Here is a 27,617-nt window from a genome sequence, read left to right as displayed (position 1 = left end):
ATCCTAACCGGGTCGTATCGTGGTCGGGATCGCTGGTGCATCGCTAAATGTAAAGGGGCCTTAACTCGTTTTTCTTATCTTTCAGGTTTCATCGGGGGCTTATCTACAGCATTACAGAATGCTGTAGATAAGCCCCTGATGATGGTGGCTGCAGCTCATACAGCAAAAATGGGGTGACAGATTCCCTTTAAGCACTAAATATATCGGCTGATGAGTGTGCTTCTTTCACTTCAAGTGATACCTCACATTTATAGTATTAAAGTCCTCTTCTGAGTGGTGCTTCCACTTGGAGTAATGGGCAAGAAGAATAGAAATGGAGCACTCACCCTGTCTTTCTTGTTGAATTCCTTTAATCCATATTCGATGACATTAACATCTCAATAAAGTGCATGGTGCGGTGTGCAGGAGACAGGGGAGCGAGCAGGTGAATAAGCCTGACGGACGACAGCAGTTTCGCGCTGTTGCTGCGCTTCTACGGGTCCAGTAAAAGTGCAGCAACAGTTCGAAACGGCCATCAGGCTAATTCACCTGCTCACTCCCCTGTCTCCTACACACCGCACCATGCACTTTATTGAGATGTTAATGTCATCGAATATGGATTAACCCCTTAACGTCCAATGACGGGCAGTGTCAGTCATTGGACGCTTCCCCCTGTTTTGAGCCCGCACCTTTTCCGGCACATGAAAGCTGATCTGATCAGCTGACATGTGCCCCTAACAGCCGCAGGTGGAATCATGTTAAATGCAGCTGTCACACTCTGACAACGGCATTTAGCATGCACGCGCAGGAAGCGCGTCATTGCCTCCTCCCATCGGCGCCAGTGTCACAAGACCGCAGGTCGCTTATGGGTTGGCATGGTAAACCGGGGTTAGCAGCAGACCCCTGTGGTTTTCATAGCCGAATAGCTATGAGCGCCATCCAGCGGTCAGCGCTCATAGTTAGTGAGCATATCGGTACATAGATCAGTGCTGCAACCCTACTCTATGTAGCACAAGTGATCGGATGATCGCAGCTTCTAGTCTTCCATGAGGACTATTGAAGCAAATAAGTAAGAAAATGTTTTTAAAAATATTAAAAAAAAAATAAATAAAAGTTCAAATCACCCCACTTTCGCCCCATTCAAAATAAAACAATGAAAAAAAATGAAAAATACACATTTGGTATCGCCACGTTCAGAATCGCCCCAAGGTATCAATATATAAAAAGAATTGATCTAATCGGTAAACGGCGTAGCGAGAAAAAAATCAAAACGCCAGAATTAGTTTTTTGGTCGCTGCAACATTGCTAGAAAAAATGCAATAACGGGTGATCAAAAGATTGTATCCTTACCAAAATGGTATAAATAAAAATGTCAGATTGGCACGCAAAAATTAAGCTCTCACCCGGCCCCAAATCCCGAAAAATGGAGACGCTACGGGTCTCGGAAAATGGCAACTTTTTTTTTTTTACAAACTTTGTAATTTTTTTTAACCACTTAAATAAAAATGAACCTAGACATGTTTTGTGTCTGTGAACTCGTAATGACCTGGAGAATCATAATGGTAGGTCAGTTTCAGCATTTGGTGAACATGGTAAAAAAAAAAATAAAAAAAAAAAAATCCAAAAAGCAATTGTCGAATTGCACTTTTTTGAAATTTCACTGCATTTGGATTTTTTTTCCCGGTTTTCCAGTGCATGATATGGTAAAATCAATGGTGCCATTCAATAGTACAACTCGTCCCACAAAAATCAAGCCCTCTAATGGCTATATTGACAGAAAAATAAAAAAGTTATGGCCGTGGGAAGAAGGGGAGCAAAAAATGGAAATGCAAAAACGGAAACACTTAAGGAGGTTAAAGAAATTTACCAAGAAAGACCCGAGTGAGTGCTCCATTTCTCCTCTTCTTGTGTGTGAATGGTAGTTATGTCTGCTGTGGAATTAACGCCTCACAACCCTATTTTTGTCGGTGCAGAGATGACACACATTTGCTACGTGACCATTTTCAGAAATTGTCCCAGGTGATGGACGCCAGTACAGCAATTTATTTGTCAAAGGGATATTTCCATCTCCTGTAATTGTGGCCACAGGGATATGCCCTACATGTCAGATGGTGGCAGTGCCATGCATTTACTAAACCAAAACCTGTCGGACATCATCCAGGAAAGGAAAGTTGTCCACAGGTGTGCGACATCCTCCATTCTTTCATATAGAAGTTCTGAGAATTGCTGAGCAATTTGCCGTCATCTCTGTTAGTCATCGGTGAATTAAGGCTTTGTTCACACGTTAAGGATTTGGTGCAGATATCTCTACATCTCTTGGCAGGTTAGCACTGCGTATTATAGGCTTTTTTGATGCATTTTGTACATGCGTTCTGCTGCAGATTTTCCCCCGCTCATGAGAACGAGTGAAATGTGCAGCAAAATCGCTGAAAGAACTGACTCCAAACAGATTTACAAAAGCACTAAAGTCACAAATAAGCGACGTGTGTATGAGAACCTGGAATCTGTCACTTTGCTGGCATCTGGAAACCCTTCAGGTTTTGTAGCAAATCTGTGCAGAAAAAATGCACCAAATCTGCAGCGTGTGTACGGGCCCTTGTTGCTTACTTTTCCGATTGCACTTTTTATTTGAAGGTTTCTCCTGCTCAGCCCACTCCGAGCACTGGGGGTAGGAGGCGGAGGGCAACAGACGAGGATCCAGACGAACGTCGCCAGCGCTTCCTCGAGAGAAACCGAGCTGCCGCCTCGCGTTGTCGTCAGAAGCGGAAGGTTTGGGTCTGCTCTCTGGAGAAAAAGGCAGAAGAACTGACCACTCATAATGTGCAGCTTAGTGTAAGTGACGGGGTCCAGTAGACGTGAACGAGAGTCCGCACCCAGACGACTCGGCTCACAATGCTTTTGTCTGAATCTCCACCTGTAGAATGAGGTTACTCTTCTGAGAAATGAAGTAGCCCAACTAAAGCAGTTGTTACTGGCTCACAAAGACTGTCCTGTCACTGCCCTGCAAAAGAAAAGCCAGGTCTATCTAGGTGAGTAGTGCTGTGTAACGGCCGTCCGCTGCCTGTCTTGCCTAGAATATTAATGTGCCGCTCACTTTGTCAGTGTCGTTAGGGCATCTCTCATTAGATTTGTTGTGTGGCCTGTCCCAGTGACTGATCATTTGTATCTCTAGGGAACCCACGGGGAAAACTCCATCTAGGTAAGCTAGATCCACTCCTTACTGTACGTTCTAGAATTGTGTTATTTGCAGATGTATCAAAACTAACCTTAAGGGATTTTTCCCAAGATAGCACATTATCCCCCTTCATATAGGGTAGGGGATAACTTACTAATAATGGCCGGAGGTGGGGTCAGAACACTGGGACCTTCATTGAACCCCTAAATGGCACTCCCAAACACAAGAGCAGGGGGTTTGCAGTCCAGTCTGCAATGGAGTAGAAGTGCACATGCCCGACCTGCCCCTCTTTTCATGGTCTGTGGTCTATAGGACTGGTGGAAATAGTGGAGTGCTGTGTTCAGCTTTCTCCAGCCCTACTATAGACAATGAATGGAGTAGAGGAGGAGTACAGTATGTTCGGCCTGCCCTCTGTTCATGGTCTATGGGTCTGGTGGAAAAAGTGGAATGCGGTGTTCAGCTTTCTCCAGCACTACCATAGACAATGAATGGAGTGGAGAGGGAGTACAGTATGTTCGGCCTGCCCTCTGTTCATGGTCTATGGGTCTGGTGGAAAAAGCGGAATGCGGTGTTCAGCTTTCTCCAGCACTACCATAGACAATGAATGGAGTGGAGAGGGAGTATGCTCAACCTGCCCTCTGTTCATGGTCTTCGAGTCTGACGGAATGCGGTGTTCAGCTTTTTCCAATAATACCATAGACAATGAATGGAGTGGAGCATGTGCACCTCTACTCCATTCAAGGAAGGACTGCAGAACCTGGTTCCTGGATTACAGAGCCCCATTCATATGGGATTGCAGGAGGTCCCCAGCAGTTGGACCCCCAGTGATCAATGTGTTATCTCCTAAGCTATGGATTAGGGTAAATTTACAGTCTTGGGAATAACACTTTGAAATGCAGATATACCTTCACCAGCTGTCAGCCTCCAGCTATTCTCCCAGTCTCTCCTGTACACATGCCTCCTTGGGTTGGACACGTGTTCATGTTTTTTATGTGGGGAGAGGGGAAATAATCAGCTGCCAGGCACCTTTATTTCTGGCTGTGCAGCCCATGGTGATATATTGGTTCCAGCTGTAAACCACTGTGGAGGCACAGCATTTCCCTGTAGCTACCACTAGAGGGAGCTCTGTATAAAGATTTTCACAGCTTCCATTGAGTTCAATGGTAGAAGTAAAAGTTCAAGTGCATCAGGCTCCCCCTGGTGGTGACTGAATGCAGCAGTGTTTTCTCACATACTGTATGAAGGGTAGACAAGGATTTAGCTCTGTATAAGGAGAATTTTGCCAGTTGCTGATGAAAAAAACACTTAGGCTATGTGCCCACGATCAGGAAATAGCAGCGTTTTGGACGCAGTGTATTTTGCTGCATCCAAAACGCTGCGTTCTAATCATGCTAGTTAGATCCACATGTGTCCCGTGAACCATGCAGATTTACCGCATCTAATGAATGGCTATGGGTGAGACTGGCGTCTCCGCTGCAGATGATTAACCCGCTGTGGCTCATGAACCTGCACCGCAGGTGAGTATATGCAGTGTTAAATAGAAGCGCTATGGGCACGGGATTTCTATAAATCCATTTTCTGTGCTGCTAATGTAGAGCACAGCGTTTTGGACTCTGTACAGATACGCTGCATCCAAAACGCTGCTCCTCTTGATCGTGGGCCCGTAGCCTTGATTGTGGGCTGTTCAGAATGAGATGGTGAGACTCAAGCTTAGCGCAAAGTGCTGTTTGTTTAAAAAAAAAAAATAATCCTTTTCTGCTTTGAAAAGATCCACCCTGGCACATTCATTCCCTGTTGTTGAGTCTATTACATCCCTTGCAGGGTAGAGGTGGTGGCACACCACACACTCACTGAGGAGTGGGCACATGCGAAGTTTTGCTATGAAGCCCTATGGATTTTGTGAACGCCCCCACCCAAACACATGAGGGCTGGCCACTTTATAAGGATTTCTGTAGTATTATATATTGAAATAAAGATTAAACATTGTGTAAGTAAATGATGAAACCTAGTCCAATGGTAGCACGCAGAGATCTTGAAGCAATTACATTGAAATATTGTTACTTTTTCGAATTGATTTATTGACCGAAATGAGAAATGTAGCCCATGGCAAGGACATAAAGCCTAAAAATTGGCATCGCCTTGTGAGCACATCCTGCGGGTAGCCCACACCTAGTTAGTGACAGGTGAGGCTCCATACTGGGTCTGCTCAGCTCCCACTCAGTTAGGGCCCTTTCACACTGCACTTTGTCTCACACGGTCGTTGGTCCCATCCAGGCTTACATCCGGACCCCTTCACCCTGCAAAACGGGATTCTGGCATGTGCACCAACAGGGCCTAATGGTGACGGCAGAGCGAATGTCACGCATGATTGTCAGGCATGTACACCGACTGGAGACGGACACTCAGACGCAGTCTACTACACCTGGGGTCCGGTGTAGACCGTTACACCCGAAAATGATGCACGTCAGCACACGTTGACTCTGTCGCCATTATTAAAGTCTATGGCTGCGTCAGCACACTCTCCTGTGTCCCGTTTTGTGGGGTGGTCCGGACGTAAGCCCCAACGGGACCCGTGAACGTGGTCAGAAATGCGTGTGGAAGGAGCCTAATATGTTGGGCACGTCCCGCATGTATGATGGCAGATGCACATTATTCTTTTGATTCTGAATACTATGAAACCAAAGTCTGACCGTTTCTTACACTATTCCTTTTATCCTGGTGTCTGTAAAACACATGTGGGACTCGCTGTAACAACGCGATGACTGAAGGAGGTTCTGAATGGAGAAATGTCTCAGGTGTGGGATTGCATGGATGCGGCCGGCTTTCATCTGACAGTTGTGACAGAATGATTGCCCCAGCGGTCAGAGATTGGGTGCTTTCCTTTTGTGTGTCCTGGACTTCATTTTCTTTTTCTCTATTTCTTTCTTTTGTGCAGAAAACCTCAAAGACAGCTGTGATAGCAGAGGCTCTCCAGCCCCTGTCTCCCAGCACAGCTCACTATCCTCTGCCTCCCCCAATGGCCTCCGCTCACCAGCCGAACACATGGCCACTTCAGTGCTCACGCAGATGGCCAGCCAAAGGACAGACGGCCATAGCCAGATTCTACAGTCACACGTCATCATGTCCCCACAGTCTCAAGCAGCCAGTAGATGATGTATCTACTCCATGTATACCTAGAACTAACCCACGGGATGCCTCAGCCCCAAAGACTGAGCAGAATAACTAAGCCCCAGCACAGAACGGGCGGATACGGATAATAAAAAATATATATACCTATATATATTTGTTTTTAAAGTTCGGTAAAGGGTGTTTAGGGACTTTTTTTTTTCTAGTACACGGACATCAAGTGGCTAAAGCACTAATGTTCAGATCCCATCAGGTCAAATCAACAACCTCAACACAAAACGTGTAAGGGCTTCAAGCACTAACAGACATGTCCATGGTCACGCACCCTGCCGCTCACTGTGTGGTGTATATAGAAGACAGTTTGCAGGTTTACCATTTCAGTGCCAGCAGGGTGGGTTTTTTTCCCTGGTGCTCCTTGTCTGAGCATTATCCCTGTCCTGCTCCATTTGTGTAACCGAATATTACTGAGGAACCCTTTCCATATTTTACTACTACGATTTTTACTTCTTTGGAAAAGGCAGTGCCATCCATACTTTACCTGTCCTTGGCATTTCAGTGTTGCTCGATAATTCATTACAGATGAGGCCTTATTGCGCGGTTGCCTTTCTGCATTACGTGGAGACCATAGAGGAACGTTCTCTGATCCTGGAGCCCAGCCTGGTGCTGGATGGACACCAGAGGAAAAACTATGAGCAGTCCCACGCCATGAGAAGGAGACCAAGGAACAATCGCTTTTAACTTACCAAGAGGGAAAGTTTTACAGCCAAGTGATCAAAGTGATGTCCACTTGTAATGCTTCATGGAAAATCTGCAAGTCTTCCTCTCCTCCAGTAATGCTCCTGAGATTTTCTTCCTCAACTTGAAGATTGGTCTCTCTGCAGCGACATTAACACTAAATATAACCATCGGTGCAGCCTCTTCATAGTCTTCCAATAGTCCATGCCTGGGGTGACTTGGAATTTAGTGTGCAATGAGGTGGCATCTTGTTTGATAGACTTGTGTGAATCAGACATGACCACAGAGGAGAAGGAGTCCATACTATAGGAGAGACTTCTTCTGCCATGTACTGTAGGTACGGCACTAGCTTATTCTCATTGCCCCATGAAACCGCAACCAGAGGCTTCTCCGTGTCGATTAGAGGGCTAGCTTCATGTGCCTCTTACATTGTCCTTTATGGAAAAAGTGAAGTTTTTGCACCTAATATATAGTACTATGATTGCTTCTAGCTCTTTCAGGTATTGTTCTATGCAGTCACGTGGGCTTTTCATAGAGGCATCTTGCTAAACTTTGCTATAGTTTTACTTGCAGGTTCACAAGGTAACATTAACAGTTCATCATCTAAGCATTTTCCTTAGATGAGAAGTTTACAACATAACATGCAGAGCATAAGATGAGTAATATGCATGCCGCCTGCGGTCTGGTGTGAACGGCCCGCCGCCTGCGGTCAGGTGTGCACGCCACCGCCTGCGGTCTCAGCCAGTTTGTCTTTTTAAAAGAAGAGATTGCAGATTCCTGTAGCTGTCTCATTATCGTGGTAATGTCACCAGTGTCGTTGCTGAGACAGGCACACAGTCCCTTCTCCCTCCTGGGATACACTACATTGTCTTTATTAGGCGTTTTACAGTCTTCAAGGGACATTTCATTGTTGAAACCCCGATGTCCTTTGCAGCAAACCGCTTTGTGTTGATGGTTGATATGCAGATTTTATATATTGGGAAATACTAGTTATTTGAGTAGCAGAAACAAGGTAAGTGATGTCGGATTGCAGTTGCGCTGCATGTTCACACTATTGTGCAGTTGTGTAGACAGGACTGACTACACTAGGAATCCTCCTAGCCCAGAAACTAGGAGCTAGTAATGCAGAGAAATGTCTCATTATAGTTTTAAATTGTATATTAAGTCCTTGATTACTTTATCTGCAGAACTAAATATTTTTATATTCAGCATTTTACGCCCCACTATTTTGTCCTGTCCATATTCAGATCTCAGGAAGGATCCCGCAATGCGCACCTTCCCTATTGGTCCGAGCAGATTACCTAAGGACTTTATCTGGTTGTATTCTGAAATTGGGCTTATTCTGGTGTCTCAGCATTAAGTGTAGCATTCAGGGGCTTAAGTCCCGCTTCCATGGGCCGATAATCTGGGAAAGAGTGCTGGTAGGAGGGAACGCTCGTGCCCTGGTTATAAACCTGTCTAATCAGGCCGTCAAAAACACCCAACAAACCAGCAAAATGCTCATTCATTGGATGCAATGATTTTTAAGCCGGCTTAAAAATCGTCGTTTTCAGAAGCCCATTGTACTCTGTAAACCGCTCATGTCCTGCTATAATTACGACACAGAATGATCGTTCTGTGTGCGAAAAGTGTGGTCTGCCTGTCTGAATAGGGCGAATCGGACCATGTGATCCCGGCCTTACTAGTGTGTGTTCGAGGAGAGCTAGTATGTAGATCCCTATGAAGTGGAGCACTTTGACCCTGTATGTGTGGGTTCACACACGGCTGGGTTTTCTGTAGTGTAAGGCTCTAGGCTGTAGCTCATTACCTACTTTACATGACTTTATTGCACTTTCAGCTGCTATTGCTGGCTACCCATAACCACAACTAGAGGGGGTTGAGATGGTTTCCACATGTTAAAGGATTTCTGGGACTTTTGGATTATTATCCTAACAGCAGGCAATGTGATAAAATCCCGATTGCTCACCTGTTGCATGGACCCACCAGTCTAGTCCTGCAGCGATGCACGCACATCCACATGGACACAGTGGGGTCGTGCTTTAAATGTAGCAGTCATAGCTAAGATCAACACCCAAGTGGTGGAGGAATTTAACACATGAGCAATAGTTGTTGTTTTTTTTTTTGTTTTTTTTTTTATTTCATCATATTGTCTTCTGTGGAAATAGTTTTAGAGAATTCCAGACAACCACATTAATCTCTAGACCTTTTGCAAAGAGTCTGAATGCTGAGTCCCCAATGATTAACATTATGATGGTCCCAAAACCTGCGTGTGTATCGGGCCGGGCAGTGTAGAATTGAGCAAAAGATGCCCGGGACCCTGTCTGTGGCCACCAGACTAGACCCCTACAAACGTCCAACTACCTGCCAGCATACCCAGTGCCTCTTCTTCTTATCCGGGACATCATCGGACTACTGATGTGGGCACTGGGCAGAGATCCTGCAAACCTTTATGCTCGGCTATACAATGGATTCATTCACAGTCTATGGGAGCTGCGATCATACCCGCACCTCACCGGTCCCATAGACCCACAGAGGTGAATGGAGCAATGCTTACTACCTGTTCATTCACACAGTTGACTATGGGACCCTCGTTCTTGTTATCAGTGGGGTCTGTGACTAGCTAAATGATGTTTGGGGCATAACCCTTTAATCAAGCCACATCTGTACTGGGGATCGTGAGCCCCGTATCGTAGAAAAATGACGGTTAATTGACATTAAAATATATTTATTAGTGATGAAAAAATTGATTTGCTGCCAATCTTCAGAGGTCCAGCGCTCGCCAAATACCGGCCCGGCGGTTGGCCCATTGTCCGGCAAATTGATTCTTTCATATCTAACATTTGGCATTTACCCAGTACAGAGTTTTAAACCTAAAATCATGGTGTTAAAAGTTGGACATTTCTTAAAATTAGATTAAAAATTTTAAATGACAGAAAACATTTTGCCATTAGACACCGTGAGAGGTTTTCAAAAGCTGCTAATGAGATGACGAGTCATTCAGCCATACTTGTTCTGGTTGGAAAATATCATTTGTCGTAACTAGCAGATTTTAATCATAGCACTTAAATGCCAGTGTATCATGCTGGGGTCGGACATAGCGGTTATGTCACGGTTTTAGATTTGCTCCTGAGTCTAAGGCTGCATTCACACATCCCTTTCCAGTTTGTGATCTGGTTTTTCCCATGTTCCCCCCCCCCCCCCCCCCCCCCCCGTTTTCACGCTGCAACGAATCAGTGGAAAACTGATGTTTAAAAAAAAAATGAATGTGTGAACGGTTCCATTAAACTGAATGGATTAATGTGCTGTCCATAGTAAAAATGGACAACACAGAATGAGGAAAACGGATGTGTGAATGGAGCCCGACGGGTGGAATAAACGTACGAGCTGGTGCCTTACGGAATAGGCCGGTTTACGTCTGCACGTCAATCAGGTTACACAGGAAGACTGTGGTCCCATTAGGAAATCACTTGGTCAGAATTTTCACATCTGCAACCGTAAAATTCAGGAGAATGTATAAGGAAAAGTGTCAAAACATTTAAAATTGACCTTATTTTACTAAGCATTTCAATGATCGAGTGTTCCGATAATACAGAACCCTAGCACATTCTTACTTGGGTTATCAGGCCTCTCCTCTGCATCCTTCATGTTTACAGACTGTATGTAGAATTTATTTTTCATTAGTTCTACCAAAGACGGTGTAGATAATTTTTTTTTCTCGGTATGAGTCCCGATGTGTTTAAAGAGAATTTGTCAAGATAATTATACAACTCAAACTGGTGGTGTGGCTGTATAGGGTCTAGTATAACCATGAAAACGATGCCCGTCTTGTAGTAATCCGATGTGCCAGCGCTGAGAAATGAAGCTTGGAAGCCAAATGCAGATTAGCATTGAGGAGCATTGGGGCGTGTCTATGCACTCTGCCCCCTAAAGCACTTCCAGGTTAATTTGCGTATGGCTCCAAAGCTTGATTTTCCCGCGCTGGCACATTGGCTTACTACAAGACAGGCGTCGTTTTCATAGTTGTACTAGACCCTATACAGCCATACCACCAGTTTCTTTCGAAAAAATTTTCCTGGCAGGTTCCCTTTTAATTGTGAGTTGTTACCTTATCGCAGAGGAGTATATCAAACAGCGTAAGGGATAAAAATCCTCGGGCTCAAAATGCAGGATTTTTGGTGGACAAGGTGGACAATTTTGCAAACATTCACCGCAAACTTTGATTTCAGTGTGTGAATCCATCCCAATGAGATGCAAGTTCTTGCATTGACCTCAGAATAAATTCCCTACACATCCTTAAATATTACACCTGTCTTTTAGGAAATCTCTGACCGTAAAAATTAGGACTGCCTCTTCTGTACCAAATTAGTGCCTTCTGTTGTATAAGGCCTTATGTAGGAAAACTGGTGCCCATTGCAGCCAATCAAAACTCAACTTTATTTATTTTATTTTTTTTAAGTAGGTTTGAAAGGAAAGCGAGCAATGGCAGCTGTGGGCTACTCGGCACTCGTTTTCAGACATGAGGCCCATTGTTTCTTAGTAATTATTTTATTGGTTCTTTTACATTTTACCAAGTGAAGATTGAGACCATTCATTTAATATTTAGTGCCTTTCAGTATGTGTTCTAGAATACTTAAGTAGGGTTGGTCTCTATTAATGCTGATCTTGCAATTTTATTCCAAAAACAGCACCACTCTTGCCTTTTGGTGATCTCTGGTATTACAACTTGCCCCTATTCACTTGCATGCGAGGGTGGATTTTGATACCCCGCTGCCCATGTGCTGCAAAAACAAGCAGGCTTTCTGATGGTGCCGAAATTTCCTCTAAGCCAAATTGTCTACATGGGTGCCCCTGCATGGGTGCCATTATTTTATTCTATTTCTAGTTATTCTGTACATCCTTTGTGATATATCTATTTCTACTCTGGATGTCATGTTTAGAGATCAGTTAGATTCTATGTAGAGAATACATGTTCACCTCCAGTACATGGAGACATGCAGGCAACGTTGTGGTGTTATGTCCTGTAATTTTTGGACTTGGTTTTTTATTACCTTTTCTTTTCAAGGTAGTAAGTATTTAAAGGGGAAACCCAGGAAGAAACTAATCTTCAGAAAAGTCATATGTTAATGTGCGAAGATCACATTGCTGAAATGTTGTGTTCATGGATCACATCTGATAAGATTATAGAGAGACGAAAACCACTTTACTATTCAGAGATTTTCCTACTGAAAATTGTCAAAAATGTTCAAAGCAAATTCACTGATCTGAATGCACAGAATGCCATTTTTATTTTAAGAAATGGAAACTTCTTTGCAATAGATTCTTCGTTTGTAGCACCCTTCCCTTTTGGATATCAAGGCCTCGATCACTTCACACTCATGCAGATGTATCTTCTGAAGATTACTTTGACTGTGTTTCCTCTTTAAAGGGAATCTGTCATCTGTGTCATGCTGGCGGGCAGGCTTCCTAGTTACAGAGGTCAGACCGCTAATGCGTGGACTGGTCGTCGCTCTCCCAACTCGAGCGTGGCAGTTTCATGTATTTCTGTGTCCATCTTGTGTTGGGAGAGCTGCAGCCAGTCCATACATTAGTCTCTGAATGAGCCTCACCACGTCATATAATTTTGGCTTTATAGATAAACTTCTCACTATTCGTGTACAGGATGACCCTGTAATGAGACCCCGGCCAGCAGAGAGCTGCCCAGACTACTTCCTCCGTGGCCAAAAATGTTTCCTATAAAGCACTGCTCTGTCATGTCGCCATGTGTTTCCCTTCGGGATATTACAATAAGGTGATGTACGATATATGCAGTGACTTGTACACTACAATGCTGAAGAGCTGTAATTACCGGCCATAGAATATCGTCATCCAACAAGGACACGTTCAGACCCTACAATGGGAAGTTACAGGTCGATGTTTTGCAGTGTGGGTTTTTTTTTCTCTGAATAACTTTTCCTGTATTACAAAAATCTTCAGATGTGTAGGTAAACGCGTCATATTGAGCAAAACTATGTAAACCATGGAATAAATGATTGAGAGATTGGTCAGGACCTCGTGAATAAAGCTGATATATATTCTGTGTTTTCTGTATAGCACCACTGTCCTATAGGGGTTCAGCCTTTTTTCTAGTATATAGAGAATGAATATTTCTTGGATCATTATAAATACAGCTCTGCTGAATTTAGTGTTGCCGTATGTCATGCCCATGTATACCAGTTTCCTGCCTTATAGGACAGCGGTGTTGCCGTATGTCATGCCCATGTATACCAGTTTCCTGCCTTGTAGGATGGCGGTGTTGCTGTATGTCATCCCCATGTATACCAGTTTCCTGCCTTATAGGACAGCGGTGTTGCCGTATATCATGCCCATATACCAGTTTCCTGCCTTGTAGGATGGCGGTGTTGCTGTATGTCATGCCCATGTATACCAGTTTCCTGCCTTGTAGGACGGCGGTGTTGCCGCATGTCATGCCCATGTATACCAGTTTCCTGCCTTGTAGGACTGCGGTGTTGCCGTGTATCATGCCCATATACCAGTTTCCTGCCTTGTAGGACAGCGGTGTTGCCGTATATCATGCCCATATACCAGTTTCCTGCCTTGTAGGACAGCGGTGTTGCCGTATATCATGCCCATATACCAGTTTCCTGCCTTGTAGGATGGCAGTGTTGCTGTATGTCATGCCCATATACCAGTTTTCTGCCTTGTAGGACGGCTGTGTTGCCATATGTCATGCCCATGTATACCAGTTTTCTGCCTTGTAGGATGGCGGTGTTGCTGTATGTCATGCCCATATACCAGTTTCCTGCCTTGTAGGACAGCGGTGTTGCCGTATGTCATGCCCATATATACCAGTTTCCTGCCTTGTAGGATGGCGGTGTTGCCGTATGTCATGCCCATATATACCAGTTTCCTGCCTTGTAGGATGGCGGTGTTGCCGTATGTCATGCCCATATATACCAGTTTCCTGCCTTGTAGGATGGCGGTGTCGCCGTATGTCATGCCCATGTATACCAGTTTCCTGCCTTGTAGGACAGCGGTGTTGCCGTATGTCATGCCCATATACCAGTTTCCTGCCTTGTAGGATGGCGGTGTTGCCGTATGTCATGCCCATGTATACCAGTTTCCTGCCTTGTAGGACGGCGGTGTTGCCGTATGTCATGCCCATATATACCAGTTTCCTGCCTTGTAGGATGGCGGTGTCGCCGTATGTCATGCCCATATACCAGTTTCCTGCCTTGTAGAACGGTGGTGTTGCCGTATGTCTGTATAGATTCTGCATTTAGCATAGTGACAGCACTTATAGGAAGCGTACGCTGCAAAATAAACATTTTTCATGGTCTGATGTGAGTGATAAAAGCCATGTGCTTCATTCTTTGCAGTGTGAGAGATGATGGTAAATTACTGTAGAAAACTAGCATCCCACAGATGGGTCCTCTGGTCCAGACACGCTCACGGTTTTCTTTATGGACATTGTGGTCAACCCTTACTTTAAACAGATGACTTTGGATATAAAAGTGCAAAGCGAATCAGTGCAGTGTTCAGATTGTGTGCCAAGGAGACCCGGGCCAGCTACTGAATGCTAAGGAAATGGACCTCCATGTCTGCATGCCGTCATAAGTGACGTAAACTATTGTCGCTATACTGCCATGGCTTCAGGAACTGCAATGAGCTACGAATGACAAACAAATGTTATAATGAGAAGCCTAAGATCAGTCCTTGCTCAGTTACTCAGGTACATTTTGTGCATTAAGCTCTAGACCTGAACACTTAATATGCCGTAAGGTCCCCTGGAGCCGGGGGCCGCTGGTGTCTCTTCACCATTTCACCCGCCTACCAGAGAACTGCAGAGCAAACCACTCTGGAAGCGGGTGACTTCAAGGCCTTCTCCCTTTCACCATTGTTGACACCAAATTAATGTTATGTGCCTTTTATTTTGTTATTCATGTAACAATAAACTCTGTTACCAAGTACCTGGAGACTGGTTATTGTCTGTATCTCGGGGGTCTGTAATGGTGGGGTTGTTACACTGCATGACCAAGGTCAACAGATCATGATGAACCCGAAGTGTTGCATACCTCTCCTGGTTCCGAGTTCTCCTCCCTTCACCTCAGTCCGGTGCTCTCTATTGTGCTCCACGTTGGACTTTGCAGGTTGCTCGGCGTGTGACATCTCCCTAGGCTTTTTAAGCCTCAAGACTTTAGTTTGTCAGTCTCCTCCTGTGAACACTGTGTTACTGGCTTCTATCCCTGCTGACTTCGCTACAACCATCTCGCTGTTTCCCATGATTGAGGGTGCCTCGTCCTTGCTTTCCACGTGTCATCATGCACCAACGGACAGGGCCTGTGTGCCCACCGGGACCTAGGGTTTAATAGGTTCAATTCACCAGGTGAGCCGTAGTAGGAAGATTAGTGAATACAGATGGGCAAACCCCTGGGTGTTTGGGCCTGGTGGATTTGGGCGAACAGTTTTATAAAAAATAAAAAGGGTTTGAGTTCCAGAACAGTACCCAGAGCCAAACCCCATTGACTTGAATGGGGCCCTTGAACATCCAGTGTTTGCTCTGCTGTCAAGTGCATGACAGTGCCGCAACCATTGTCTCTGATCAGCGGTAAACATCACTGGTCAGAGTGCCGCGGTTCCCATGCTGTCAAATGACAACGTAAGCCTGCAGCTGTGATCAGAGGTGTAAAGGTTACCTCCAGTCATTGGCATTGGCTGATGGGACTAGTACTCCCATTAGCCCACACCTGCTGCTTCTAATAACCACCAGAACAGGCAGCGACTGATTAATACTCCCATCAGCCGACGCCTACTATCGCTGTTATTAGCAGCAGCAGGCGTGGGCTGATGGGAGTAGTAGTCCCATTAGCCGACGCTAATGACTGGAGGTAACCTTTATACCTCTGATCACAGCTGCAGGCTCACGTCATTTGACAGCGTGGGAACTGCGGCTCTCTGACCTGCGGTAATGATTTTACCGCCAATCAGTCAGTGTTTGCCACTCTGTCATTCAAATGACAGCGCAACAAACACCCGGTGTTCGGGAGGGCCGAACCGGACGAGTAGCACTGACTTCCTGGTGAAGTCCATGTTCGGCGTTCATGCCAGAGCAATAGAATGTTCGGTACGGACGCTGAACTTTACTGTTTGATTTCGTCTCTTTATTTTTGAATGGTGGTCAATAGATATTGATGTTGGGCCACTATGCTTTAATGTGGAAATTGACTCATCACTAGCCTTTCTTGTATAATATTCAGAGATGAGTCCTGTAAGATCTTGTCCAGCGCTTTTATCCAGAGTGCCCCACACCCTCCGTGGTGGCGAATATACATGCTATGGAAAGGTATAACTAATTTGCAGTTTTCTAATTGTGGCTGCTGACACTACAATGGGGACATAAAGTATACAGTATATTGCAGAATCCTTCATCATCTACATGTATAGTTATTGCTGTAGGTAAAAGGTGGTGGCCATACATTCTGGATAAGTTGTCAGACCAAAGCTTGAGAACCTAAAGCTAATCCAATTCTTGGTCAAGCTGCGATTTAATATGGAAAGTGTCGTAATCTTCTGCTATACTCAGGATGGGACCACCTTCTACCAGATCATTGGCATGTTAATTCCCACATGTCTGAGCCTCCTTTCACTTAATGTCTACCTTTAGGAATTATTGGGAGTCCCCGTAAATAGCATTAGTCAGCGGATCTGGGATAACCTCTGAGTTTGGCTGACATTGATGTGTATGGGAAAAAGTAGATTGTCTATTACAAAAGGTCACTCGTACCTTGAGCGCATCATACAGGCCCCGATTCATCAAAGCAATTTCAGCAAAATTCTGGCAAAAAATGTTTTGAAAAGTTGCTAAATTTTGGCGCAACTTTAACGCTTTCACACTGGTTTCTCCCAACTGCGCCAAAATGGGAATACTGGGGGCATGACGCCATCGCTGATCTAATTCATGACGAAGTGTGGCATTTCCTTACTCAAGTCGGAGACCGGAATAAGATTTGTGGCGCATGGCGGTGCCCTGCACTCGTCAGACAGTCCTGATTCAGTACCACCTTTATCAAGATTCAGTATTCTGCTACAAATATTAAAAATGGCAAATGCAAAAAAAAGACTATTCTATTTTTATTTTATTTTTTTTAAATCCGATACACTGCTCTAACTTAATTGATAACACAGAGAGAAGTAATGCACACTTCATTTTAAAAAGCAGGAAATAAAAAGTGCCCCTCCAAGTTAGATGCAGTTCACACTTTGTCCACTTGGTGGCTCTCACTGATTACAAGAACTTGCCTATTTTTTTTATTTTTATTTTTTTTTAAAGCAAGTCTGGGTCCAAACAATGAAGCCCGCGGAGTATTCTGCGGAATGTTAATGGCAGTCTAGCACTGCATACTCTGATAAATGCAGATTTGATGAAATCATCTTGATTTTCTGAAACTGCGTCCTTGGTAACTTTTGGCAAAGGCAGAATTAAACATTTCATATGAGTGATTAGAAATGAACATTGATGCTGTCCTCACTATATAAATTATTATAAACCATTGTAAGCCATAGCTGCCATATTACCTGGACTGGGTCCCCACAGTATTCCTATACAGAGCATGGCGGCCATTTATTGCCCAAGCAATGCCTGCGAGCAACAGCCGCATAGTTCCACCATGCAATGCCCTTTTTATCCAGTAAGGTATTCTGAGTCATGTCAGATATTGAGAAAAACACATGTGTCTTTTTATAATAGTGTATGTAAACTTCTGGTTCCAACTGTATGTATCCAGAAAATCATCCATACCTCCTTGTACTTTTGTAGTGAATCAAGTGCTATAACCTCACGTGGCAGAAAGTCAGAGTGCTGCTTCACTTCCGAGCCCTGCCGAGCGCACAGTAGTTTTCCATCCACACACGGCGGATCTGCATACTCTGGGGACAAATGGCACAGCAAATTTTGGTGTACAAAATTTTCTGTTACCCTTGTGAAAATAAAAAACTTGAGGCTAAAGTAACATTTTTATGAAAAAAAGTAAATGTGTTTTTTTCCTTCCATATTGCGTTAATTTCTGTGAAGCGCCTGAAGAGGTAATAAACTTCTCGAATGTTGTTTTGAGGGGTGTAGTTTTAATAATGGTGTCACTTTTTGATATTTTCTGTCATAGGGGCCCCACAGTCACTTCAAATGTGCTGTGGTCCCTAAAAATAATGTGTGACAACAGCGCATTTAATCTTAATCATCCACATGTCTACTTTCTGTAAGCCAGGAGGCATAGACTGTTAACTTTATGTTGACTTTTGAATTTGTTTTTGTTCCTTGGTTGGTCAAGAAACACAGACTATTGTTTATACTAGCCTGAATATGAATCTGGAGTTGTTTGCTGCCATCTCATTGTCTGTTCTTAAGGGGGCTTTACACATAGCGATATTGCTAGCGATATCGCTAAAGCGTCACTGATTTTGTGACGCAGCAGCGATATCGCTAGCGATATCTCTACATGTGACACTTACCTATGACCAGCCTCCCCCGCTGTCTGTCGCTGATCGCGCAAGATCGGCTTGGTCCATTTCTTGTCGTCGGCTTCCTGCTGGCGCTGACGAGCGAGCTATGGACGCAGGCGGAAGACGGCGGTCATCGCTTCGTCTGAAAGGTAAGTACGACCGCAGAGCTTCGCTACATCGCTGGTGAGATCTGCCTGTGTGGCAGCTCACTAGCGACCATTTAGCGATGCACGAGCGATCCTGACCGGGTCATATCGTGGTCGGGATCGCTGGTGCATCGCTAAATGTAAAGGGGCCTTTACACTTTAGCAATAAAACAACAATCTTTATTATAATATACACTACTCAAAAAAAAATAAAGGGAACACTTAAACAACAGAATATAACGCCAAGTAAATCAAACTGTGAAATCAAACTGTCCACTTAGGAAGCAACACTGATTGACAATCAATTTCACATGCTGTTGTGCAAATAGAACAGACAACAGATGGAAATTATTGGCAATTATCAAGAAACCCTCAATAAAGGAGTGGTTCTGCAGGTGGGGACCACAGACCACATCTCAGTACCAATGCTTTCTGGCTGATGTTTTGGTCACTTTTGAATGTTGGTTGTGCTTTCACACTCGTGGTAACATGAGACGGACGCTACAACCCACACAAGTGGCTCAGGTAGTGCAGCTCATCCAGGATGGCACATCAATTCGAGCTGTGGCAAGAAGGTTTGCTGTGTCTGTCAGCGTAGTGTCCAGAGGCTGGAGGCGCTACCAGGAGACAGGCCAGTACACCAGGAGACGTGGAGGGGGCTGTAGGAGGGCAACAACCCAGCAGCAGGACCACTACCTCTGCCTTTGTGCAAGGAGGAACAGGAGCAGCACTGCCAGAGCCCTGCAAAATGACCTCCAGCAGGCCAAAATGTTAGAAACCGACTCCATGAGGATGGTCTGAGTGCCTGACGTCCACAGATGAGGGTTTGATTTACTTGGAGTTATATTCTGTTTAAGTGCGCCCTAAATTTTTTTGAGCAGTGTATTTAAAATTGATATAAAAAACACCTCATACCACCACCAGAAAACAGAGATGATCACCATAGGGAGGTGCCTGTCCCTACACTGGCCTGAGCCTCTCTACCTACCAGCGAAGGTTGGCATCCTAAAACCTGCACAGTGGTGCCCCTGCTCCACGACGGCTCTCCCTGCTCATCCTATATGGCCGTTTTGGCAAGGGAGTGAAAAGGTGTTGGGTAGGTGGGATAGAAAGAATGTTTATGTAAGAGTTGTCTAGATTTCTTGAATTGATAGTATCAAATTTGTATATATAAGCATAGACTTCTTTCACTAGATACACCTATGTCAGTACCAATTCTCCTTCCTGACTGATTATCTTCACCTTTGTTCTGTTGTACTTGAACATAGAAATAGAACCATATGATTGGAGTCCCCACTAATTATAAAATCTTTTAATCTTATACCCTATTATCAACAGGAATGTGATAGGATGGCAGATCTTAGTAACCTCTGTTTTTTCATTAAGTCTGAATATCTCTTCAGCACTGTGCTCTGTTTCTGCCCTGAGGGAGTTCTTCCTACAAAATGGCTTCCTCTTAAGATCTTTGACCACCAACTGCCACTTCAAATTTAAAACTTCCCCCCAGGACTTGACTCCTCCCCCTTCTGTGTGACTGTAGAGCTGCAGTCATTGGCTGACTGCCCTGAGGCATTTTTCCAGAACCTTCTGCATATTAACCTCTTTCTGACATCAGACGTTCTATCTCGTCCATGGGACCCGGGACCCTATGCCCATGGACGGGATAGTATGTCTAGCGCGATCAGCTGCTCTCACGGGGGGAGCGCAGCTGATCGCGGCCGGGTGTCAGCTGGTTATCACAGCTGACACCCGGAACTATGTGTCAGGGGCGGTCAGGGGCTGAGCGCAGGCATGAGGAAGTCTGCTGCAGTGCCTGTGACAGATTGCTGATCTGTGATGTGACAGATCAGCGATCTGTCACATGACAGTGATGTCCCCCCTGGGACATTGTAATAAAGTTAAAAAAAAAAAAAAAAAGTGTAAAAATAATTTATAAAAAATGGCTAAATAAATTTAAAAAAAAAAAAATATTCCTTAATTCATTTTTTGGAAATAAAAAATAAATAAAAGTACACATATTTGGTATCGCCGCGTCCGTGACGACCCGCCCTATAAAACTGTCCGACTAGTTAACCCCTTTAGCGAACCCCTTAAAAAATAAAAATAAAAAAAAGCAAAAAATGATTTATTTATCATACCGCCGAGCAAAAAGTGCAATAAAGCGCGATCAAAAAGACGGATATAAATAAACATGATACCGCTGAAAATGTCATCTTGTCCCGCAAAAAACGAGCCGCCAGACAGCATCATAAGCGAAAAAATAAAAAAAGTTATAGCTCGCAGAATAAAGCGATGCAAAAATAATTTTTTTCTTACAGTTGTGGCCAAAAGTATTGACACCCCTGCAATTCTGTCAGATAATACTCAGTTTCTTCCTGAAAATGATGGCAAACACAAATTCTTTGGTATTATCTTCATTTAATTTGTCTTAAATGAAAAAAACACAAAAAGAAAGAAGCAAAACATTGATCATTTCACACAAAACTCCAAAAATGGGCCAGACAAAAGTATTGGCACCCTCAGCCTAATACTTGCTTGCACAACCTTTAGCCAACATAACTGCGACCAACCGCTTCCGGTAACCATCAATGAGTTTCTTACAATGCTCTGCTGGAATGTTAGACCATTCTTCTTTGGCAAACTGCTCCAGGTCCCTGATATTTGAAGGGTGCCTTCTCCAAACTGCCATTTTTAGATCTCTCCACAGGTGTTCTATGGGATTCAGGTCTGGACTCATTGCTGGCCACCTTAGAAGTCTCCAGTGCTTTCTCTCAAACCATTTTCTAGTGCTTTTTGAAGTGTGTTTTGGGTCATTGTCCTGCTGGAAGACCCATGACCTCTGAGGGAGACCCAGCTTTCTCACACTGGGCCCTACATTATGCTGCAAAATTTGTTAGTAGTCTTCAGACTTCATAATGCCATGCATACGGTCAAGCAGTCCATTGCCAGAGGCAGCAAAGCAACCCCAAAACATCAGGGAACCTCCGCCATGTTTCACTGTAGGACCGTGTTTTTTTCTTTGAATGCCTCTTTTTTTTCTCCTGTAAACTCTATGTTGATGCCTTTGCCCAAAAAGCTCTACTTTTGTCTCATCTGACCAGAGAACATTCTTCCAAAACGTTTTAGGCTTTTTCAGGTAAGTTTTGGCAAACTCCAGCCTGGCTTTTTTATGTCTCGGGGTATGTCTCCTGGGTCTCCTACCATACAGTCCCTTTTCATTCAGACACCGACGGATAGTACGGGTTGACACTGTTGTACCCTCGGACTGCAGGGCAGCTTGAACTTGTTTGGATGTTAAGAAGCCAACAACCAGTGAGAATCACTCACTATATAGCATATATGGATATTCATGATAGACAATAGAAAGCTGCTCAGCTAGATTGAATAAACCAAATTAAAGTCCAAATTATAAAGACTTAAAAAGTTTTTATTACACAATAAAAGGAAAACCAGACAAATTGGACATAATACAATACCATAAAATGTCATAATATAAGGAGATAGTTACAAAGTGAACACATAAGCCATGAATAAATATACTGATCATAAAAATTCCATCAGCAAAAAAGTGCATATAGTAAGCAGACATGGGGTCTGAAAACTCAAAGTGCATAGGAAATGTAATAAGATCATAAATACCCGTGATCAGTGGCTCAATGTGTCTCCAGCTCCCTCCAACGTACGTTTCGCCTACCGTGGCTTTCTCAAGGAGTCCTTGGGGACTAAAAGATAATGTTTGTGGAAAAAATGATTTTTTTATTTTCACGCCCGGGCGTTATAAGCTTCTATGAAGCATCGGGGGGGGTTCAAAGTGCTCACCACACATCTAGATAAGTTCCTTAGGGGGTCTAGTTTGCAAAATGGTGTCATTTGTGGGGGGTTTCCACTGCTTAGGCACATCAGGGGCTTTTCAAACGCGGCATAGCGTCCAATCCCAATTCCAGCCAAAAAAGTCAAATGGCGCTGCTTCCCTTCCGAGCTCTGCCATGCGCCCAAATAGTGGTTTACCCCCCACATATGCGGTATCAGCATACTCAGGACAAATTGCACAATAACATTTGGGGTCCTGTTACCCTTGGAAAAATAAAAATTGGGGGTGAAAAGATCATTTTTGTGGAAAAAATGTGATTTTTTTAATTGTACGGGTGTACGTTATAAATTTCTGTGAAGCCCTTGGGGGTTCAAAGTTCTCACCATACATCTAGATCAGTTCCTTGGGGGGGGGTCTAGTTTCCAAAATGGTGTCATTTGTGGGGGGTTTCCACTGTTTTGTTACATCAGGGGCTTTCCAAACGCGACATGGTGTCCGATCTCAATTCCAGCCAAAAAAAGTCAAATGGCGCTGCTTCCCTTCCGAGCTCTGCCATGCGTCCAAATAGTCGTTTACACCCACATATGGGGTATCAGCGTACTCAGGACAAATTGCACAATAACTCTTAGGGTCCTGTTACCCTTGGGAAAATAAAATTTGGGGGTGAAAAGATCATTTTTGTGGAAAAAAATGATTTTTTAATTGTACGGCTGTACGTTATAAACTTCTGTGAAGTCCTTGTGGGTTCAAAGTGCTCACCACATATCTAGATAAGTTCCTTGTGGGGTCTAGTTTCCAAAAAGGGGTCACTTGTGGGGGGTTTCCACTGCTTAGGTACATCAGGGGCTCTCCAAACGTGACATGGCGTCCGATCTGAATTCCAGCCAATTTTGCATTGAAAAAGTCAAACGGCGCTCCTTCCCTTCTGAGCTCTGCCATGCACTGAAACAGTGGTTTCCCCCCACATATCAGGTATCAGCGTACTCAGGACAAATTGCACAATAACTTTTGCAGTCCAATTTCTCCTGTTACCCTTGGTAAAATAAAAAAAATTGGACCTGAAGTAATTTTTTTTGTGAAAAAGTTAAATGTTAAGTTTTTTTTTTTAAACATTCAAAAAATTCCTGTGAAGCACCTGAAGGATTAATAAACTTCTTGAATGTGGTTTCGAGCACCTTGAGGGGTGCAGTTTTTAGAAAGGTGTCACTTTTGGGGATTTTCTATCATATAGACCCCTCAAAGTGACTTCAAATGTGATATGGTCCGTAAAAATAAAATGGTGTTGCAAAAATGAGAAATCGCTGGTCAACTTTTAACCCTTATATCTTCCTAACAAAAAATTTTGGTTCCAATATTGTGCTGATGTAAAGTAAACATGTGTGAAATGTTACTTATTAAGTATTTTGTGTGCCATATCTCTGTGATTTAAGGGCATACAAATTCAAAGTTGGAAAATTGCAAAATTTTCACCAAATTTCCATTTTTTTCACAAATAAACGCAAGTTATATGAATGAAATTTTACCACTAACATGAAGTACAATATGTCACGAGAAAACAATGTCAGAATCACCGGGATCCATGGAAGCGTTCCAGAGCTTTTACCTCATAAAGGAGCAGTGGTCAGAATTGTAAAAATTGGCCTGGTCATGAACGTGCAAACCACCCTTGGGGGGTAAAGGGGTTAATACAGAGCTGTGTCACCTGATCAAGCCTGGGAGGAGGAGATTAACCCTTTTTGTGCTGCCTGTCAGCAGGTCACACAATGTATTCAAAATGCACAGTCCACATATAAATTCACAGCATTTATGTGAGCACACTATCCGGTATCCCGTAGAAATGGCCACTTTTTGGGATGTTACATATACACTTTCTATATATGTTTGCAAAAAGTCTTCATTGTTGATAATCTTTGCCTATGCTCCAAATGTGATAGAGATACTCTCTTAATCTACAGACAATAAACATAGACTGGCTCCCTTTAATGTGAGTTTACTTAACTAAAGGCCCCGTTACACACAATATTGTGAACGATATCGTTGCAACGTCACCAGTTTGGTGACGTTGCAGCGATGTTGAAACGACATTGTTGCGTGTGACACGTAGCAACGATCAGTTGGCTAATTGTTAATCGTTGCATAATGGTCTGGTCCATAATTTTATCGTTGGTCTCCCGCTGGGCAGCACACCTCTGCGTGTGACAGCGAGAGACCAACAATCAGCGAGCTCCAAGCGCCATACAGCAGACGCTGGGAGCTGGTATCCAGGGTAAACAGCGGGTAGCTAAGAGCAGCGCGGCTCTTGGATACCCGCAGTTTACCTTGGAAACCGGCGTACACGCTGGTCCTGATCGCTGGTGGGTCTGTCTAACTATGTCCCAGCGATCCCATCCACGTCGGATCATTGGTGGGATCCCTGGGACATTGAAGCGTATAACTGGGCCCTAATGTGAAGGAAATAGGGTGATTATATAATGGAGCGACAAACATGAACACAGACATATATACCAAAAAAAATCAGATAATTGATTCTAAAAAAACAAAAAGTCTTTGTACTGTAATAGATTGTATGGAACTAGCCTCAATTAGCTATGATCTTTCCCCAATCTCATTTTCCAACCATGAAGCACTCCAAAATATCTTCTCAGATAATAAAGAGCTCGTTCTTATTTAGACAGGCCCCTCTGTCAATGCACTATATCACCTCAGAAATAGTTAACATCACACACGTATTGAACCCACACCACCAGTACACACTAAAGCAAATAACACTCCAAGCTATATTACAACTCAACGCATTTCCCCTTTTCCAACGTTCATCAGGAGTAAGATATCCGCACAGAGCACTTAGCTAAATGTCCCAATCCACATACTGAATAGCCAGGTAGGCAAATAGTATTAGATATCCAAGGTCAATCCCCTCTCCGGTATGATGCACGGATTTAATGAAGCAATGTCTGCCCTTTATATCTTCAAAGACATGTTAACCATAGCATACTGCCATTGGGCTGAGTGCGTGTCATCCCTGCGTTCCAATGACCGGAAACTCTGTTCCCAAGGCCCTGGAAGAACATGTGCGTAGGTATGTTCAAAGATCACGCATAATCTTTGAACGTGCGCAGTTATCACAGCATTGTGGAGCGCATGGCATTTTGGTCGCACTGGTACATACGCGACCAATGGGTAATTGTGAAACGCATAATCTTTGCACATGTGCAGTTATCACAGCAATGTGGAATGCATTGCATATCCGTACATGGGCACAGACTGCCTTCATTTACCCGATATACCTATGCATATGTTCTTACAAACTGCCCACTTGAGGATTGTCATTATTTCCTAAAGGGAGTAAAGCCCACTTTCTCCAATTAACTTTTAATCCCAAGAATACACCGAACCTAGCAATTATGTCCATAATCTTCGGAAGAGATGTGGATATATCCACCACAAACAATAATATGTCGTCTGCATCTAATGCTATCCGCTCCTCTCTATGTCCATAAGCAAAACCTTTTATCTCCTGGTGCTGTCTAATGCATGCTAATGGCTCTATTGCTATAGCAAAAAGGAGAGGTGACAATGGGCTGGTTGATTTACCATTGTGTGGCTTGTTGAATTGCAAAACAGAGGAGGAGAATCTATTCAGATTGATTAAATACTCAAACAATGCAAGTCAATCTCATCATACCTTCCTCTTGACCTCTGCATGATTGCATGAAGGACAACAGTTCACAACTATTTTAGATGGATTCTTTACAAAACCACAGCCTGAAACACACTACAGGACAGTGGCCTGGACATTATGGATCCATCAGAAGCAACACTGATTTGTAAACCTACGGGATGCCAGCTTAGGGGACCACAGCCCCAGCTGAAAGAATGCAGATCTGCTCCATTGACCATCACTGAAACTATAAATACGTTTGGGGAAGCCAGGATTTGGACCCACCGATCACCTGAGCCCCATGGAAATGTTTGGGAAAGCCAAGATTGGGTCCCACCAGTCACCTTGGCCTCAAGGAGTTGTTTGGAGAAGCCAGGTTGTGATGCTCCAGTCACCTGGAAATATGGGAAATACGCTAGAATTCCGCATATGTAATTCACACGTATTTCCTGTGTTTTAACTAGCATTTTGCAAGCGTACTTAGCTTGCAGAATACTAGCGTTTTCCAAGCAATCTGTAGCATCACTTGGAAAACTGATTGACAGGTTGATCACACTTAGTGTTTGACCAGTGTGACCAACTTTTTACTATTGAGGCTGCCTATGCGGCATCAGTAGTAAAAAGATATAAAGTTAAAAATAATTTTAAAAAAATTAAAAATCGTGTTTTTCTCACCTGGCGTCCCGTGCAGCGTCCCTGATCCTCGCGATGCTCCTGGCAACTCCCGTTCCCAGTGATGCCTTGCGACAATGACCCTTGATGACGTTGCGGTCTCGCGAGACCGCGACTTCATCAAAGGTCATTGTCGCAAGGCTTCACTGGGAACGGGACTTGACGGGAGCATCGCTGAGGCCTGGGGATGCTGTGCGGGACGCCGGAAGGTGAGAATTTCACGATTTTTTATTTTAATTCTATTTTTTACAGTGATATGGTACCCAGGGCCTGGAGGATACTCTCCTCTCCTCCAGGCCCTGGGTATCATTCGCACATTTTCCGCTTACTTTTCGCATGGTGGCCATAGCCACATGCGGAATATAAGCGGAACAATGCTTTCCTATGTGTGCGGAATTCTCACGATTCCGCACAAAGAATGAGCATGCTGCATATTTTTCCACAATGCAATTCCGCTGTGGAAAAATATGCAGCATTAGCACAGCATGTGCAGAATGCCATAGGATTGCATGGGATGCTTTTTTTGCGTCAAAATCGCGTGTTAAAACCGCGGCGAAAACGAAAAAAAAAAACACGTGTGCACACAGCCTAAAAATTGTTCTAGCTAACACTTTTTTTAATTTGCTCTTAATTCATTATTTCATTTGTGCCTTTTTCATATAACTTTATTTGGTTTCGTCTCTGTGGTTTTTTTGTTTTTTGTTTTTCAACAATGTGGGCCTGAGTTTTCTTATCCATATGTTTTATCCTCCTAAATAATTATTTCCAAGTTTCCAAAATATTGCAAAACGTTTGTGCCATTGTCGTCGCGTTCCCTTG

The 27,617-nt window shown here is 43.8% G+C and overlaps 1 protein-coding gene across 5 annotated transcripts in view; it reads left to right on the top strand.

Moving 5' to 3' along the window:
- Window positions 1-14,982, top strand: part of LOC141049628 (cyclic AMP-dependent transcription factor ATF-7-like) — a 110,439-nt gene extending 95,457 nt beyond the window's left edge. For 4 of the 5 annotated variants that reach the window (XM_073546232.1, XM_073546230.1, XM_073546235.1 and 1 more), the window contains 4 exons: window positions 2,614-2,811; window positions 2,900-3,008; window positions 3,152-3,178; window positions 6,090-14,982. In XM_073546232.1, coding sequence (XP_073402333.1) covers window positions 2,614-2,811; window positions 2,900-3,008; window positions 3,152-3,178; window positions 6,090-6,307 — 552 coding nt within the window. In that variant the 3' untranslated portion in view covers window positions 6,308-14,982. The remainder of the gene's footprint in view (window positions 1-2,613; window positions 2,812-2,899; window positions 3,009-3,151; window positions 3,179-6,089) is intronic. The other variant, XM_073546231.1, reaches the window with a different exon arrangement.
- Window positions 14,983-27,617: the final 12,635 nt, after the last annotated feature.

This window comes from Dendrobates tinctorius, unplaced genomic scaffold (assembly GCF_039654945.1).
Source record: "Dendrobates tinctorius isolate UK_male_01 unplaced genomic scaffold, ASM3965494v1 ptg000145l, whole genome shotgun sequence".
Taxonomy (NCBI): domain Eukaryota; kingdom Metazoa; phylum Chordata; class Amphibia; order Anura; family Dendrobatidae; genus Dendrobates; species Dendrobates tinctorius.
Note: the sequence above shows the minus strand (reverse complement) of the source record. Positions and strands in the feature narration are given on the sequence as shown.